Below are 15,196 nucleotides of genomic sequence, written 5' to 3'. Positions count from 1 at the left end.
CCATTTTTGATAAAAGGATTTCTGGAGAAAAGAATCTTTGTAAAACTCTAAAATAGATAGTGGTTTCGTATTCATAGAATCCAAATCATTTAGGAAATATTTACTAGTACATCCATTTTGGAAAATAAGTAGGTCAAAATTGATATCTGTTGTAAGGAAAACATTTCAAAAATAGGGCTAAAAATTTCAATATTTTTTATTTTCTGAATCCCTTGTTCGAATTCTAAGAAACTTACGACTTTGAGGAAGGTCTATGGAGGCCATTTATGGAAGAAAAATTAAGTCGCTACCTGTTTTATATTGGAAGATATTGAATTTTCAAATTTTGAATTTGTGACTTTTTACCCCAGTCTCCCCTATTATTTATTGACCCAAAACGTTCCCGATTGATAATTTGTATTTTATTTTTTTTCAATATTGTTAAATCATTTCTTAATAAATTTATAACAAAGCTTTTATTGGTTAATTTGTTATAAAAACCATTTAATTTACAATTATAATACCAGCCCCCTACAATATGGTTTATTTTCAAAGAATTTTATGAAATAGGTAAATAAGTTATCTTATCAGAACAAAGGTTCAAATTACTCAGAACGTGAAATTTTTGGTATACTTTTCCCTTCGGTAACCGAGCTAAACATTCAGTCCTAAATTACTTTTCTAATTTCTTTTTAGACAATTGTTTTAGAAAATTTGACATTAGATTTTGTATTAAGGCCAAATGATTAAAATTAAAAGGGCATGTATTATTAAGGGCAAAATCCAACAAAATTCTTTGTTATTTGGACTTTCAGGATCTTTAAAAACTGCGCTAAATCTTCTGTCTTAAACTTTTGGTACCGTAGATGAGGGTAACTTTGTTCTCCGTGGGTGATTTTGCGCCACTACTGTTCTTAAACTTTTCTTTAATTCTAATGTATAAGAATGTTCTTTACCGATCGAACATGGTAGATCAGATCGCTAAAGACCGTCCTTAAGTGCTAGAATTGAAAAAAAAGCTTACGAATTACGATCTTACGAGGGGGCCAAAGTCACCCACGGACGATCAAGTTCCCGCATCTACGGTACAATATAGTTTTCTTTGGTGAGCTTTATCCATTCATTCATTCATTTTCAACCGCGTTTTTTAATCGAGGTCGCTAGCTTAGGTCATTTAGATTAACAGTCTACCCTTGTGACCTTCCGCTAATTCAGAATGATGTTCGCGGGTGATCCCAAATCACTTCAAGACAAGATCTAGACTTTGCTTCAGCCACTTTGTTTGTCGCAGGTCTGCCCAAGGTCAATGCCTCCTCATAATGAATTTCTTAGCTCAGCTTTATCCAAATTGATCCAAATTGCAAAATAAAGGTACGGTAGACGTTGGTGATTTTCCACTCTGGGGGTTACTTTGCTTGCACTCCCAATATTCGTAAGCTTTTCTTTAATTCAAGCTCTTAAAAATGATCTAAAAACCATAAGAGTAGTTAGTGATGGTCTTTTAGACTATACTTAGGTGCTAAAACTAAAAACTACAAAAAGCAGGATGCAAAGGCACCAACATCTACAGCATCTAGATTTTGTTCTACTGCTGTTAATTCGATTTTTGAAGTACTGGAATGAAAGTCCATTGTAATGGATCATTTTTTTCGAGTCTCACTACACTTCACAATACGACTGTAATATTTCGAAAATCGTTTATGATTACCTCAGTCATTTCTCTTATTATTATTTTATGTTTCCCTTATAGTCTTCAAAAATACCGGTATTAACAAACTACCGTATTTGTGAATGTGAGATCCTTTATTGGAATATCATGCTAATCTATTGTATTTATAGCGGAAAAGTGAAGTGTATAAATTTTATAAATTTTATTTAAAAAACGGCTCAAAAAGAGTGTCTCTTTATGAGTTTGAACTATTATCATAGTAATAATAATGCTAGCACAATATTCCATTAAGGAAGTAGGCCTTCCCGCAAGGGGTATTCTGGAAATGCTTTATTTTTGTTATACGTTATACGAAATGAGATTGACATTTTTTAAAAACAGATATGGGAGTGAATCGGGTTGATAAGATATTGCTGCCTCAGAATTGAAGTTTTTGTTAAATTAAATTAATTTAACAAAATTAATTAAATTAATAAAATAAATATTTTTTTAAATAAATTTAAGAAAATGATTAATAAGGATGACTAGTCAGGTAGAACACAAATAAATTTTGTATCTCTTCCCAATGTATGTCAAAATTGATTTAAATTTTTCAAATATCTCAGATTTCGACTACTCTGTAATTATTTAATAAACATAAAGCACATTTACAAAATAAATAAACAAAAAATCGTGGTAAGAATTTAATTTTTCAATCCAAATTTGAATTTTGCAATAATTTTCGTTTTAATTTTAGGAATTCATCTATTAAATGTTAGCTGTGTAATTTTGTTTCTTCTGATTTTTGTTTCTTCAAAATCGTCAAATTATAACCTTCGAATTTTAACCAAAAAACGAACTTGTCGTTTTTGAAAATCATATTGGAATTTTTTGTTAATTACTGAAGCTCTTAAACCAATAACTTCCCGTTGTTAATCCGTTTTTCATCTCTACGTTACCGGATTAACCGGATAGCAAATTAACTTGAACTTATCAAAAGCAAAGTTAACTAACTTTCTGATAACTCATTTTCCTCAGCATTTGATTTAATTAAAAAGAAAATCAAATCTCAGATTAAAATCTCAGCTAATTAAATATTTTAAAAAGTTTAAATTTGACTGTGAGGAATAGATTTTAGACCTTTAAATGTCCCTCTAACAAGTTTTGGTACACAGTGCTCATGAGGATACTTTTAAATAGCCATATTGCATTCGGTGATCCATCTTCTGGATATAATATGGCATAATTTCTTTAGAACAGTACACTTGGCTATACCATTAGAGTACCATGAATACGTCGCTACATCTATGACATTTCGATTTATTTAGAAAACAGTTCTAACATTTCGTTTATAAACACTGATCACTAGTTGGACTTATGTCGACCATTTCTTCTAACCTCAGCATATGTATAATAGTGCGATTTCGATACTGTAACCGCATAACAAATTTGCAATTCCAAGAAATTTAATTTTTCAGTATAAATACGAAATTTTTAGACTAGTTTTATAAACTAAAAACCTAAGACAACTCTCACCAAGTGAACTAATACCCTTGCTAATCAACAAATATACAGCAAATGAAAAAGAAAACTTAAAGCAATATAATATACTAAGTAAATTCAGGTTGATTCTCGAGAATTTTTGGCCTGTAGAATTTAGCGGTAAGGGTTTAGAGGAAATTTATTCAAATACTTCTATTGATTTTAAACTCACATTTTCGGTTGATCCTTATAACGGGCTGCAGACTAAAGGTTTAGCCATATGGCTTAACTTCCCCAATTTCTTATCGATTAAGATATATTGGAGAATTTCGCTTAAATATTGGATATTAAGGGTAAATTGTCCATTAATGAAATTCAATAAAATTGTTTGTTATTTAACGGTGTTATCACACTTGCACATTAAAATTTTAATATTATTCACATTAATTGTCGCTGGTGAGAGTCCAAATGTGTAATTTGTGTGTTTGAATCATTTTATATTCAAAATTTGATCTATTTGTTGATAAAAAGGTAGGCTTGGCCCGCAAAATTTGATATAAATTGATTTATAGCATTAATGCGAAAAATTAATGTGATTTTCTCTTTAATTTTTTAATGTGAAAAATATTTATGCTTTAGGTAATTTTAAACTTATTTTTGCAGGCCAAGTCCACTTCTTTAGCAATAAATAGAAAAACCCCAAATATTAAGTGACTCAAAGACATAAATAACATATTTGGACGCTCACAAGCGACAATTAATGTGAAGCACATTAAAATTTTAATGTGCAAGTGTGATAACGCCGTAAGACTTTGATGCCTTCTCGAACTGGGCAAAATTCCTAATCAAAAGACCGTTTTCCGCCAACTTTCCTGGCAAAATATTCTCAAGGATCGGCCTGAGTTTTAAAGCCTAAGCTCTAAGCTTTTTCCTATTTGAATCGTATTGTAATTTTATTTTATTTACAATTGAAGCTTAACTTTCAAAATGCAATTTATCTTCTCTAAATAGCTTCAAGCCCCAAAAATTTCCATCGTGGTAAAAGCGAAACTCAAAGGATCAATGGCATCGAAATTGGCGGGAATCTCTTTGATACAACTTGGTTACAATTGTGATGGAGATTTCCCTGTGAGGAAGCCCCATGTAAAAGTGATTAATGAATGAGATGAAAAGTCCCCGCCACGTGTCAAGGAGGCGTGAACGTGAGTACCTTTTGTCATTATATTTATTACTATTCTCAAAGAGACAATTGAAATGAATCTATTAATGTACTCGTGATCATCTTCGACGCGACGTGCACCATTCGACGCCAAAGAAAATTGAAACAATGAGGCGTTACATGACAATATGGGTATAATTCTTTTTTTTTCTTTCTTCATTTTTCTTCGTGGTAGAGACTCCTCTCTCCATTGTCTCATATCAACCTTTTGTCAACAACCATTTGCGGGTGGGTAACAATTTATTCTTATGTCTTTCTGTCACGTGAAAGAGTCTCTTGTCGTATGATGATGTTAGCGATGCCAAAAAGGTGGGAGAAAGTAGTGTATGGTTTCATGTTTTATATTTTTTTTGAGATCGTCTCAATTTCAAAAGAAGAAAATAAGTTGAGGTATTTTTTTTTGTTTTAAAAAAGAGTCAAAAAAAATGAGAAGATGAATTAAAATTTTGGTGGGAAATGGAAAACTCACTGGGGTCGTTGATAACAGGTCCATAATCTTTGTTTGGAAGATCCGTCAGATCGACGGTATTGCTGAGGTCGCCGGCAGTGCCAAGATTGGCTGATTTGGCTGTCCTGTGACAGCAGCCACGCAAGAGGCCCCCACAGGCACCATGCAGGAGCCCGCCCGACATCCAGCACAGCAAGAAAAATTCACATGTGCCCCCTTCGTGTTGACAATGTATGTCTGACGTGACGCCCTCACCGACTTTTGCATCAGGGTGAGGTTTTTATTTTTAATTTTTTTTCGGTTTTGGTTACCATCATCAAACAATTGCGATCGTGCGTGCGAAAGATACAAGAATTTCTCTCATTTATTCACCGACTCTCTAAAATTTTATTTATTTATTTTTTTGAAAAAGCAGTTTTGCAATAACAATCTCTAGGTATTTTAAAGGGATTTCCTGAAAATAGTCAAAAACCGGCGATAAAAGACATTGCGTGACCATTGCGTGTTCTTGACCGTTTTTCACGTTTTACTTTTTTTTCTTTAGCAAAAGAAAAGAAGAAAAAAAAAACAATCACGATCTTGACTAGCTAAACATTTTCACTCAAACTTATGATCTCAATTGAATAGGTTTTCGTGATCATTTGCAAGTCAACTTGGGTTCGTGAGGTTTCTTCTTGATAAAAATAATGAAGAAGATCATGTCTTCTTCTTTGAAATGTTGCAAACTAGTCGAAACTCTCTCTCTGCATTTTATTTTTTGAATTTCCTTCGACATTTTCTATTAAAAATATTTCAAATGAGGAAGACAATTCAATCTTTTTTTTTTCAATACCAAAATTGTGCAACATTCATCTATAATAGAGTTATTACATTGGAAAATATTGGATAATAATATATAAATAATTGTGAATCACACGACTTTAAAGCATTAAATGGGTTTAATTTTTTGTAGGCGTAATTAATATAATAGTTTTGTTTTTTTAACGCTTTAAACCTTATAATCAATATATGGTTATTGTTTTGTAACAATTTTAATGTGTACAAAAAGTTTTTCCTATTGGATAAATATTATTGATTTCCGACTATTAAGAAGTCATAAAATGTGTATATGATATTTCCTTGGATTATGTAGCTATTGCATTGAAATCTTGTTGTGCAATTAAATTTGCAATTATTATTTTGGCGTTGAATTCTCAGACTTTTTATTAATCTTATTTTAAGAAATAGTACAATGAAAAGTCTGTGTGAAAATAACCTATCGACGAAATTTAGTACTCAGAAAATAAATAATCTACCAACATTTACGAACAAATGTTTGTAAAAGAACAAAAAATGCTCGTCAAGTGGCCATGTTACGAATAATGTTTGTAAAAAAAAGTACAAACTTTTACGAACTTTTTGTGGGTTATAGAATTTACGAGCATTTCTTAAGTTTTTCCAAATGGAATTCAGAAGTATTTACGACCAATTTTGCGCAAGGAAATTCATGAGTTATTCTTATATTCTTATTTTATATCGAGATATTTCCGTCAAAGTTTGTTGAAAATTGGTATTTTCCAGGCTTTTTAAAATTTTACGAGATTGCAGCTTTTCCGGTGATGATTTTTGAAACTTTTTGAGTTCAAGAATCTTGTCAAATTATCAATTTTTTCCTTCTGACTAAATTGATTTAGTAGAATATAAATTCTGATCATTTGAACACTATAAAATGGCAAAACAGTTTTGCTCAATTATTATGAGTACAAGCGATTAAACATTAAAATATTGTGCATAAGTCATTTGAAAATCTCTAACTTTTTATTGAGAATAATATCGATTCACTTCGATTGAAGCTACGATCGCTTAAACAACAATAAACAGGAACAATGATTTTGCCTACATTGAGAAAAAAAAAACAATTAGATGTGACGAGCATGATTATTCCTTTACAAACATTGGTTCGTAATTGTTTGTGTACAATTGGCAAATTTCCTTGTTAAATCTTGTCATTTGTTTGCAAAGTTTTAGCACATCTGCTATATTTTACCAATATTTTTCATATTATATATAAATGGTTTCGCAAATAAATATTTGTAAAAGAACAAAAATGTTCATAAAGAGATTATGCAACGATCAACTTTCGTCAATAAGTACAAACTTTTACAAACTTGAAGGGGCAAAAAAATATTGAAATATTTAAAATAAAAAAAATATATTTTGGAGAAGACTGTCAGGCTTCACAGATATTCTGGGATGATATCCTTGTTTTTTTTTAATTATATTATTTTACCAAGAAGCTACTGAATAGGGTTTCTGCGTATTCAATTGAATTTAATACTAAACCTAAAATTGGTGAAATTAACCGGTTTATAAACTTTTAAAATTAACATATATTTAAACGGTACTTTATGAATTTCTTAAAATATGCATGTAATTTATTTTAAAGTGTTAAAATTTTAATTCTTACTTCCTTTCTAAGAAATATTTGTTTAGTATCCGATCTACGGCGATCTGTAGTTTGACCGGGCGTGCTAGAAAAATCGACCAAAAAATGTCGGGGGATTTAATGTTACATATCAAATCGAACGTAAATCAAGATTTTTTACATTCTCAGCTTTTGAGATTGGATGTGAAATACGATCTGTCAGATCAGGCTCAAAATTTGTAGGGGAAAGTGCCCATGCTTGATACTGTAAAATAATGTCCAAGGTTTGTGATTTTATTTGTGATTAACACACAAACCGAAGCGATTCTTCCACTATGACAAAAAAATTTCTCACTTATTAGGTTCATAATCCCACCTCAAATAGTTCCTGGAAATCCTTAGATTTTCCTCAAGAAGAAAATGGAAATTCAGTGGCGATTTTTATACAAGTTGGGTCCGGGCCCTTCCAGTATAATAATTGATTCGACAATTCGGAAGCCCATTTTCACTGAAAAAATTTCACCGGATACAAAAAATTGCAGAACAATATTTAGACGGAACTCTAATCTATCTGCTTAAATCATTTGTACGACTGGGTATTAGTTTTAAAATCACTTTTATGTAATTTTTCTAAGCCGCGTTTTTATGACATTAGGGCACTAGCGAAAACCATATTTTTACTGTGAGTCCATGAAAATATCACTCTCCAACCATTCAGGCAACAGGGTTGAAGGTTATGGCAATTGTCGATAAAATCGGAGGATACAATAGGTGTAATTATGAAAGAATCACATATAATGATAGAGTTGCCATTTTTAAATTATCATTTATGGACCCTTTTTAAAATATAGGATGGACACAGGTAGAATTTATGAATTTGTCAACACCCACAAAAACAGTGCCCCCAAGTAAAAGTATTTTTACATGAATATTAATACTGATAAACCCTCTATGTGCCTATGATAGCAGTTTTCCTGAACAGCGACATTAATTAAGAAAAAACTTATGAAATATCGTGTATCAAAATTACAGTTTTGGACCTATTTTTGATTTTTGCTTCCTGAAACTAGGAAAAAAGAGTTGGGATCCTATTTTTTGTAGGAAATGTGAGGCTGAGGACCAGCTATTATATATTGCTATGAGTCATAAGTATTGATTAACACAGGAAAAATAGTTATTATTAAGCTTGGACCGTATCAAGCATGGGCACTTTCACATATATACTCGTTTGGACGGCCATAGAACACGAACATGATATCCGTCAAAAATCGATTTTTTTCGGCCGTCCGGCTGATTCTACGTATAGTATAAAAGTTTCTGGCGAGATAACAAAAAGAGATATTAACAAACGGTTTTCGACAAAGGTTAAATATCGAGTGGACGAAATTAGATGATGATACCAGATCCATCACCCCCACCCCCTCTTTCAGCCATTTTGGAACACTTCCCAATTTTGTTTTCTCAATAACTCAGCCCCGATGGCATGAACCGATTCAAATGTTGGCATATTATAGCTGGACCTAAGAGCTTTCGGTTAAAAATAAACTTAAACATTACTGACCCCCCTAACCCGAGCTATAAGGGGTAAAAAAATTAATCCTAAAATGGTTCTAGTTCCGATTCTAATTATCAGAATTTTATTTTGTTCCGTGTTTTGGAAGCTTTTGTCGAATGCTACAACTCTTCTGAACGCCCTAATTGTTTGCATTTTATTTGATACTCTTATTAATCCTATTAATTGAAAAATCAATTTTTGAAAATTCGATGTCGATTTGCTCGGAACTTCCATTTTCAATTTTGATGAAATTTTAGTAAGTTGCAGCTGATGTCGAGACCTTTTCAACGGTGGATCGCACTTTGTCCTTTATCTACCCTGACTCAAGTAATAAATAAAAGTAACGTGACCGGGCCATATCTTCTGTGTTCATGTAGAGATTTCAATGCTTTCAATGAAATTTTAAAATTCATATTTCAAAGTAGCTCCAATTCAAAGGTACAGCACTTATTTCTACTTTGCTTTTTTTCGGTGTTTAGAGAAGTTGTTAAACCCAGGTTATATTATATAATACATTTAACAAAAGTTATAAGTTTTCAGCCAAAAAGTTTACCATATTAACAACTTCTAAGAAAAGTGCAAAAAATTGTCATTTTGATTAGTCAATTTCATAATTTCATATTCACGAATTTCTTAGTTTTAATTATTTGAAAATATATAAAATTAACATTATTATACTGCTTTAAGTCATAGAGAGAGAGAGAGAGAGAGAGAGAGCAGTGTACATAATCCGCTTATTCCAGCTTGTTGCCGGACTAGAGGTGATACCATAAGAGATATTACCATCTGGTCTTTAGTGACCCCTATAAAAAAAATTGTCTAGAGACGATTTTACTCTTTTCGGTCTACCTCTTCAAAACCATTTTTTTGTTTAATTTTGAAAAAGGGTGCAATAATTTCTTTTATTTTTGAATGTGTTTTGGAATTATGACGGAAAAATTTTAAATTTTGTGATTTAACCAAAGGATCTATTTCTCAACTTACTGGGCTAAATTTGATATTGTTTGTATTCCTTGAAATTTCTAATCCTACTACCATCGGTCTTAATTTTGAAATAGTTTTTAAAATTTTTAATGAGACAGTTTAATGGGTATTAAACCTTTATACACTTCAAAAATTTTCGCAAAATTCAGACTGATTTTCAATATGTTATCTGATATAAGAAAAAAAAATCTGTATGGTCCACGGGAAACATTTATTTTGATCATTAAAATTACTCAAAATGCATGCAATTAATGCAATATTTTGCTAATGATCGCGATTTATTTCTCTACAAGAGTTAAATGTATTTTTTCATAATAAACTATTCCTTATTCTGCAAGAAAGGAGAGATAAAACCGGCAGCAGGACTCCTAGGAGAGTACATGTTGCTGCCGCTGAGTAAACTTGATGTTAAAGAGTAACTTTTGTGATCCTTAAACATTTCCAATGTAATAACTCCATAATCCATTAACAAAATTTATAGCTATTCCAATGCATGTCTCTTGAAGCATGTATTTATTTTAAATTAATGTATCAATGAACTTATACCATGTAATTCAGCAGAATATTAGAAGTTTTATTGCTTTTTAAACCTCTGATTAACATAGATTGTGCGTTTCTGACTCTGTCATTAGAAATATTTGCTGTATAGGAAAGGCAAGTTCAAATTTGATTATCATCCACAAAATCCAAGGTATAATGTCTTCTTTTTTAAAAATTTCCTCTGCAATTTTGTTGACTTTCGGTTTCGCCCCTTCTCCACTTCCCAAAAGAAAGGTTAAAGATCGTTAATTAAACTTGAGCGATCGAAGGTGGAAAAAAAATTCAGTGAAATGGCAAGAAAATCGAAAGTGAAATTTTGTTGTTGTTGTGAGTGCAACAATCGATAGTGCTCAATAATGTATCGTGTCTATTCTTCTGCTTACAGAGCTTCCACATTGGAAGTTGTTTGTTTAATCGGTGATGGCATTGATGAAATTATATAAAAAAAACGTTGATGTACAACACTTTATTGGCGTTGTCACTCAAAATTGCGTGATTTAATGTGGTGAGCAAGATTATGAGCAGAAGCACGAATAAGATCAATTTAAAATTTTAATGGTGAATGATGGTCAATTAAAAACGGATGTTAATGCACATTTATTTACTTTTTTTCATTTACCTCAAAGCGATGGACAAGTGGCGGGAGAGAAATAATTTGTCGTTTGACGAATACGATAAATTGTGTAATAACCTTAATTGTTAGTTATAGCTTCAGTTTCTTCATCTAATTCTAAATAATCAGATAAGCAAGAAGGGTTTAAGTAAAGGCTTTGCGATTCTTCTAGGAAGGATATTTTTTTATAAATATCTTATTGGAAATTTCTTGTATATTTGACGTAGAGGTTATTTTCGTAAATGAGGTTATGTTAGCCCTAACATAAAAAGTCCAAAGGAGAGAATCCCATAAAATGGCTTGAAAATTAATCTAGAGGTTAAATAGAACAGCGAAATGTTACTAATAGAAATGACATGAGCTATTTTGACATTTTCATCTAAAAAGGGACCAGTTCTAAACATTAAAAGTAGTATTTCTTCTGGTAATATTTTTTTCTCTACTTTTTGGGCTCTATTCTCTTGTTGATTTACTTTTCTTCGCCCTTCTTATCATCATTTTCTTTGACATATTTAGCCCTAAATTACTTTATAACTCATAGTTTTTAATTGTAGAGAAAATTGTTTTGAATATTCCACTCGATACGGATCGATCAAAGATTGAATCGAATCTACATATTTTCCTTGCGCTTATTTTACTAACGTTTGATTTTCTTTATCAATACCATCCTTGCAGTCTATGCAGTTCAATAAAGCAATTGGATGCATTGTTATGAGAATATTAAACAAGTTTTACTATAAAAGTCCATTCGTTTTTTATTATAATTTGTGGGATATTCTGCAATACAAATAATTTTAAATAATTAAGAAGGAAAAACATAAATGAGCAATGGAAAAATAAATTTGATCAGTAAGAATTATATAAGTAACATAATTAACATCTAAAATAGTTGTAAGTAATGAAAAACTCTTTAGTTTTCCTTTACCAAAACTTGTTTGAATATTTTTCTGCTTTAGTGGCTTCGGCACACCCAAATAAGGAAAATTTCATGAAATCAAAATATGCATCCCTTTCTATCTAAAACATTTTGCATTCTGTCTATCTCATTCTTTTGCACTTCAAGTACGATTGATCTAAATACAGTAGACTCTCGCTAATTCGGCTCTTTTAAGATCGGGCTACTTTTTAATTCGGGCGGCAGTTAACATTCGAAAAAAGTTTGTTGACATTTTTCAAGTTTGACTATGATTATCGAATGAAGCAAATATCCTTAAATTTGCCATGGTTTGTCTTAGTTATGATATGATTTTTCATTATTTACGGATTTTCATGAAATTTACATTAAATATGAGTAATAAACTTAATATGTGCAGTGCATGCAGATGAACAAAAAATCGTTGGACTTCAAACAGTGTGACGTCCGAATTTATCTCAAATTGGGGTGACATTTTGGTCCCAAATGACCGAATTTGAGATAGTCTACTGTACAACTTCTTTTGACGTTTAAGAGAAGAAGAAGAGTGCGAAAGCATGAGATACACTTATGCAAAGCGTTTGTGAGAAAAAAAGGGATGTAAATTTCGATTTCGTGAAATTTTCCCGATCTAAAAGGTGTACCGGTGCCATGAAGTTCTAATTTCAGTACTAGTCAAATTTGATTTTTTTGCCTATGAAATTCAATTGTGACTGCTCAATTAAAACTGAGTTTATCTACGAATTTAGAGTATTTCAAATTCAATTTATTTCAATTTATTATTACATTTTGCTTTAGACCTAGTACTCTTGAAAGCAAAACTTTGACTGATAGGTTTTCATAAAATAATTTAATTTTTGTGTAATACCGGATACCGCTGTCTTAGTGTTGCCAACCAACCTCCAGAGTAAAACCGTCTAAACTATTTCTCAGATTGTATAAGCCGTCTGCAACATCCAGTGAAAACTTACATGAGATAAAAAAAGAAAGATAATAATAGGTACTAAAACGACAAAAATGGTTTGGATAACCGCTGTTTCCTATCTCTACACTCAGAAAAATAATCGAGTAAAACTTACTCGAATAGATGTTGAATTGACTCTTTTTCGTTGTGATTTTCGATTAACTATATTTTGGAGTTGATTTTACTTCTATTTAGGTGTAATATTCGGAAGAGTTGTTTTAACTGTTTTTTTTCCCTAAAATTTACATGACAAAAGAGTGTAAATAACTCTTTTTAAGACTGAAAATAACTAGTTTTAAGTGTTAAAATAACTCGTTCCAAGAGTTAAAAAAATCTTTTTTTGGAGTTAAAATAACTCTTTCAAATCCCAAAATGGATAGATTTTGCAATTTTATGTTTTTTTCATTTTTTTTATTAATATTTTCTTGACCCTCAAGTCCCTATTCCGTGCGAAATATCACATATGATGCACGCATTGTCTTCATGAAACACTGTTAGGCATATTTCTAGTTGATGTTCCATATGAACTTTGTCACACGAAAATCTTCTTGACTGAAGTATATTCTTAAAACGAAAACACTTAAGCATATACTTCAGTCGAGATGAAATTTTACACGGAAAAGAGTAATAATTACATCGATATCCGACGAATTAATTCAACTCGCACGAAGAGTTGTTTCTACTCTATTCACTAAAATTTACAACGAAAAAGAGTAACAATTACATCGATATTCGTGGAGTTAATTCAACTCTGCCATAGAGTTGTTTTAACTTTTTAGGTTTTTGCTTAGTGTAGGAATTTTGTTCCATAGAGTTACTCCCTTAATGAAGAGGGAGTAATCTAGGAGACGGCTCCACGATCTCGGCATAACAAGACACGGAGATCTATATTACCTTCTGCCATTAACTGTAGCTATTAATAATAGCAGTTAAACTTGTTTTAAAATTCTCCTTGTTTTTGACTTGATCGAAATAAATGAATCCTGCGTCACAAACCTTTGGCTTGGCTCTGTCTATTGAAAACCGTCATTTTCTTTCAAAATTTAGTGTTCAGATTAATAAAATAATTCAGCGTATTATTTTAAAGATGTGGTAACATTTTATTTTATAAGAAAAAATATCCTTTCTTGTTTATGCTTTGATTTTCAAAACATAACCTCAAATTACTTGGATATTTCGACAGTATAAGTAAGATTTCCAAATTCTTGAGAAAATATATCAAATCATTTTAGTTATCAATAAAAATTCTAAGATATGTGTAAAAATCTACTTAAACCCAGAATTATTAGAATTTTAGTTTAAAAAAAAACATATTTTTATAGGTTATGCCAATTCTTGAAGTATTTCACTTTTTAACTAAATCTCTTGCATATTGAGAAAGTTTTCTATGCTGATTTCTGAGTGAAAGACGTTTTAAATATTCCTTGCTGATAGTTTTTCTATCAGTAATGTGGGTATTTGGGATTTTGGGAAAGATTAAGTATTTCCGTAATGTTTTTGAGGTTATAATGTTTTATTTTTAACTTACATTTACGTTTACTTACATTTATCTTAAGAAAAAATGTCAGTAAATAGAATAAAATCTTTTTAATCGCCGTAAATGTAGTTTCGTGATGATTGTCTTCAGACTGTCTTACTTGATAGATGATTAAATCCCTTCATTTAATCAGAATTAGTTTCATTCTCTCTCGACTATTCAGATGGTACAATAATTTTCATCACTAAAAAATGCGATTTATTTTTGGTTAGGTTCAACATAACCTCAAATTCAAAAATAACCTTTGGATCATAAAATATGGAGGTTAATATTCTTCTAAAAGATATATTTTTGTTTTTTTTTTTGTTGTGTTTCATGAGAAAAATTTTGCACCGAAAGATTTGCGTGATTGCTTTTTAAGAGAAGATAACCTCAAAAAAAGAATAGGAGTTGTTGCAAAATTTTCTGTGATATTATCATCCTTTTAAAATGTCATATAAGATTTGATGAAAATAAAAATCAATAAATTAAGCCAAAAAAAGCTTCATGCGTGCAAAAAAGCTCTTATTTACCTCGATCGACGTTGACGCTGGGATCATCAGCAATATCTTGTAGATTGAATTCATTGCGAACATCCTGAATGGCCGCTAGTTCATTAAGTCCAAAATTTTGATCACTGCAAATGAAAACCATAAAAAAAGCTAATATAAGAAAAAAATAAATTTAAATTGCAATTGAAAGAAGGTTTTAAGAAATCCTCTCTACCTCAACAGTCAATTCTCGTTTGTTATTCATTTAAAAGAGCAAAGAAAGAGTGAGAGAGAGATAAAAGACCGGGTTGACTTTCACATTCACTTTCCATATAGCAACGGGAGTGGGATATTTAATATGTTTGCTAGTATTTTTATCAAGCTAGTGATGTGTACAAATGTTTGGAAGAAGAAAAGAAAAGAAATAGTATAATGCGAAG

The 15,196-nt window shown here is 31.0% G+C and overlaps 1 protein-coding gene across 6 annotated transcripts in view; it reads right to left on the bottom strand.

Annotated features, from left to right (window-relative positions):
* Nucleotides 1-15,196, bottom strand: part of LOC129798859 (uncharacterized) — a 48,540-nt gene that overhangs the window by 17,042 nt on the left and 16,302 nt on the right. For 4 of the 6 annotated variants that reach the window (XM_055842297.1, XM_055842300.1, XM_055842299.1 and 1 more), the window contains one exon: nt 14,799-14,902. In XM_055842297.1, coding sequence (XP_055698272.1) covers nt 14,799-14,902 — 104 coding nt within the window. Of the gene's footprint in view, nt 1-4,797; nt 5,035-14,798; nt 14,903-15,196 lie in introns of all 6 variants that reach the window. The other 2 variants (XM_055842296.1, XM_055842295.1) reach the window with 1 other exon arrangement.

The sequence above is a fragment of the Phlebotomus papatasi genome, chromosome 1, assembly GCF_024763615.1.
Source record: "Phlebotomus papatasi isolate M1 chromosome 1, Ppap_2.1, whole genome shotgun sequence".
Lineage (NCBI taxonomy): Eukaryota > Metazoa > Arthropoda > Insecta > Diptera > Psychodidae > Phlebotomus > Phlebotomus papatasi.
The sequence above is the reverse complement of the archived record's forward strand: the minus strand, read 5'-3'. Positions and strand labels throughout refer to the sequence as shown.